General features: G+C 57.9%; 1 protein-coding gene across 1 annotated transcript; it reads right to left on the minus strand.

Moving 5' to 3' along the window:
• Positions 1 to 1,305: 1,305 nt before the first annotated feature.
• MNEG_11741 (hypothetical protein) lies at positions 1,306 to 2,624 on the minus strand (the record flags this gene model as incomplete). The annotated part of the gene is made up of 4 exons (XM_014039789.1): positions 1,306 to 1,562; positions 1,905 to 1,944; positions 2,180 to 2,442; positions 2,615 to 2,624. 4 exons carry the CDS (start codon positions 2,622 to 2,624, stop codon positions 1,306 to 1,308), a joined length of 570 nt encoding a protein of 189 aa, XP_013895243.1.
• Between the last annotated feature and the right edge of the window lie 97 nt (positions 2,625 to 2,721).

Raw genomic sequence — 2,721 nt, forward strand, 5'->3', positions numbered from 1 at the left:
TTGATTTCAACACGCCTCAGAACACGTCCACAGGTGCAGCACTGCATGCCTGCGGTCCAAGCTGCGGGCGCTTCGAAAGCTAGCTGAGATCGGCGCGCTCCTTCGCTTGCACGAAAAATGATAATTGATTAATGTGTGAAGCTTCAAATCCATTCACCACTGCTCATCAGATGTCGCCAGTTGGTCACTGAGTCACCTGATCAGCCAGCAAAGGTTGTCCGCACTCATCTCACTTCTGCCAGAGCTGCGGCTATGTGTACATGACCACCGATGACTTCACAGGTTACATTGTGGTCCTTGGTCTTTGCCAATGATCGAGGGCTAATGGCAAGGTGACTGCTGCTGATGATGTAAGCACGGCACCGACGAACATGTGACATGTGGGTGCAGCTGGCTCCCATTCCTCCGCCCCACCAACCGTCTGTCCAGCTCGTCTGTGCATTGTGCCTCTTCTGTTAATGCTCCGCTTATCCATCGCTAGGCAAGGTCACACCTATTGGACGCAGCAGCACCTGCTGGGTCAGGCAACAGCATACGAGCCCAGGCACATAAACATCGCGGAATACCCACATCCCGCATCGGGCTCAACCCCGTTCATCGCCCCTAGACATGCATATCCAGACCAGGTGCGTGTTACTTCAATTCGAACCAAAAGCCGAACCAAAAAGCATACGTATCCATTGGCGCATGTGATGCGTCCACGCATTTGATGCATCCCTTTGACAACCACCAACGGCATATTACCCCCGGCTCGCATAATAATTGGTAGAGTGCATGAAACACCCACCTTCCAGCCGGGAGATTGCTTCCCTTGAATTGGCACTGGAAAATTCGTTTCGCAACATAGACCCACGTATATATATGCCTGCAAACCAACACCAGCACAGAATGGCCCAGGCCAGACCAAAAACGCAGCAAATGTGGTGAGGCTGCAAGCCCGGGATTGCTTGGGTGCACAGGTCAGCACAATGGCAGGGGTGGGCAGCCTTCATAAGCAGTGTGTTCCGTACAGCCCCCGCATGCCCCGATCCGACGAATGGCAGCATAATAGTATCTGCTCATATCCCCCGAAATCCGGCTAATATAGCAGCAGCAGGGCCAATGGCTCTTGCAGGCCAACCTCATATAAGCAAATATGTGCAGTGCAGTAACAGCGCCTTGGGCTCCTTCGATGGAGTATGCCTGCAAAACCAGCTGTGAACAACCAGGACGCTTGCCATTTGTCCTTCTTTCTTATCTTGCAAAATTCTGGCGCAACGTGACGAGCGTGCTGTGCTGACGCTGCATGCGTGCGCCCGCGCCCATTCACTCCGCCTTGACATACACGGGGGCGTTGTGCAGGCCGCAGGGGCGGCCCCACGCGCCACGCCTCAGGCTCTTGAGCAGAGTGCTGCCAGGGGGCAGCACCAGAAGCAGCTTTGCCGCCACCAGGGCCATCGGGGGGACGGTCGACAGGAGCGTTATGGTGGGGATGAGCGCGGGCCACTCGGTGCGCCACTCGGGCCACTTGGGCGCGCCCAGCAGCAGCACGTGGATGATCGAGAGGACCAGGCTCGCCCAGCCTGGGTCGGGTGGTGGGCCGTTTTGACAAGGTGATGAAGATCAGACGTGACAGAGGCAGCAGGGATGAGTCATCGATTGCAGTGGGTGGGGCTGAGGAGGCGGCGCGGCACCTCTGCCATCGATGCACCCCACCAATACAGGTGGTGCTCGCTTTCAAAAGGACAGGTGGGCCGCACACGTGTGTGACTAGTGCTGTCAGGCCGGCTGTAAGGTGACTTGTGCAACAGAAGTAAGGCCAGGCAGCTGTGCCGCAAAGCAGCTCTGTTGCCTTTGGCTAGTGCCCGTGCCTGCCCTGACCGGCAGCCGGGGCTGCATTTGCACACTGCGACATGCTCACTCACCCTGCCAGGACTGGAGCAGGCGCCACTCCTTCCAGTTGACCTGTCATTGTGGTAGCAAGGTGGATATGTGCGTCCAACCAGTGAAACGGTCACATCAACTGTGAACGTTGATCATTTGCCTGAAGCGGCATCCCCTCTACCTGGCCCCCCTGCGTATATGTTTTTGTTTGTGTGTGTGTGTGTTGTTCACACGGCCCCGACACCGCACCCGTCTCCCACAGACACACGAACTCCAACCCACTGACGGTGCGAACACCATAAGCAACACTTCAAACCTTGGGGGTGATGCAGGGCACGGAGGTCAGGGCGACCAGGCCCATCAGGCAGCCGGCCACGATGCCCGTCAGCATGCTCAGCTCCCCCAGCAAGTTGAGGCGCGACTTGAGGGAAATTGTGGCCACACTCTTGAGCACCACGCGTGGCGCGGCGCCGCTGAGCGCGGCGGTCGCGGAGGCAATGGCGGCCGAGGCGTTCTTGATCTGTGTGCCGGGACTTGGCAGCAGCGCCAGTTCCAGGGGGACCCCGCCCTTGAGGGCGCCTGCGAGTCGTTCAAGGGTCGATGGTGGTGACCGTGGAAGATCTTAAACGTGATCATGCAGATCTACACAATGTTTTTTAAGCAAGCTTGGCAGCAGCAGCAGCAGCAGCAGCAGCAGCAGCACCAGCACCAGCACCAGCAGGCACGCCTGGTGACTTCCGCCGCAGCGCACCTGAAGGCATGCTGCCAAACTTGCTGAGGGACGCGCCAGCGATCGTGGGAACCAGCCTGACGTCATCGGTCTTCCAGAGCTCTGGGGGATGATGGTAGGTACCAAAG

Source organism: Monoraphidium neglectum (genome assembly GCF_000611645.1).
Source record: "Monoraphidium neglectum strain SAG 48.87 unplaced genomic scaffold scaffold02885, whole genome shotgun sequence".
Lineage (NCBI taxonomy): Eukaryota > Viridiplantae > Chlorophyta > Chlorophyceae > Sphaeropleales > Selenastraceae > Monoraphidium > Monoraphidium neglectum.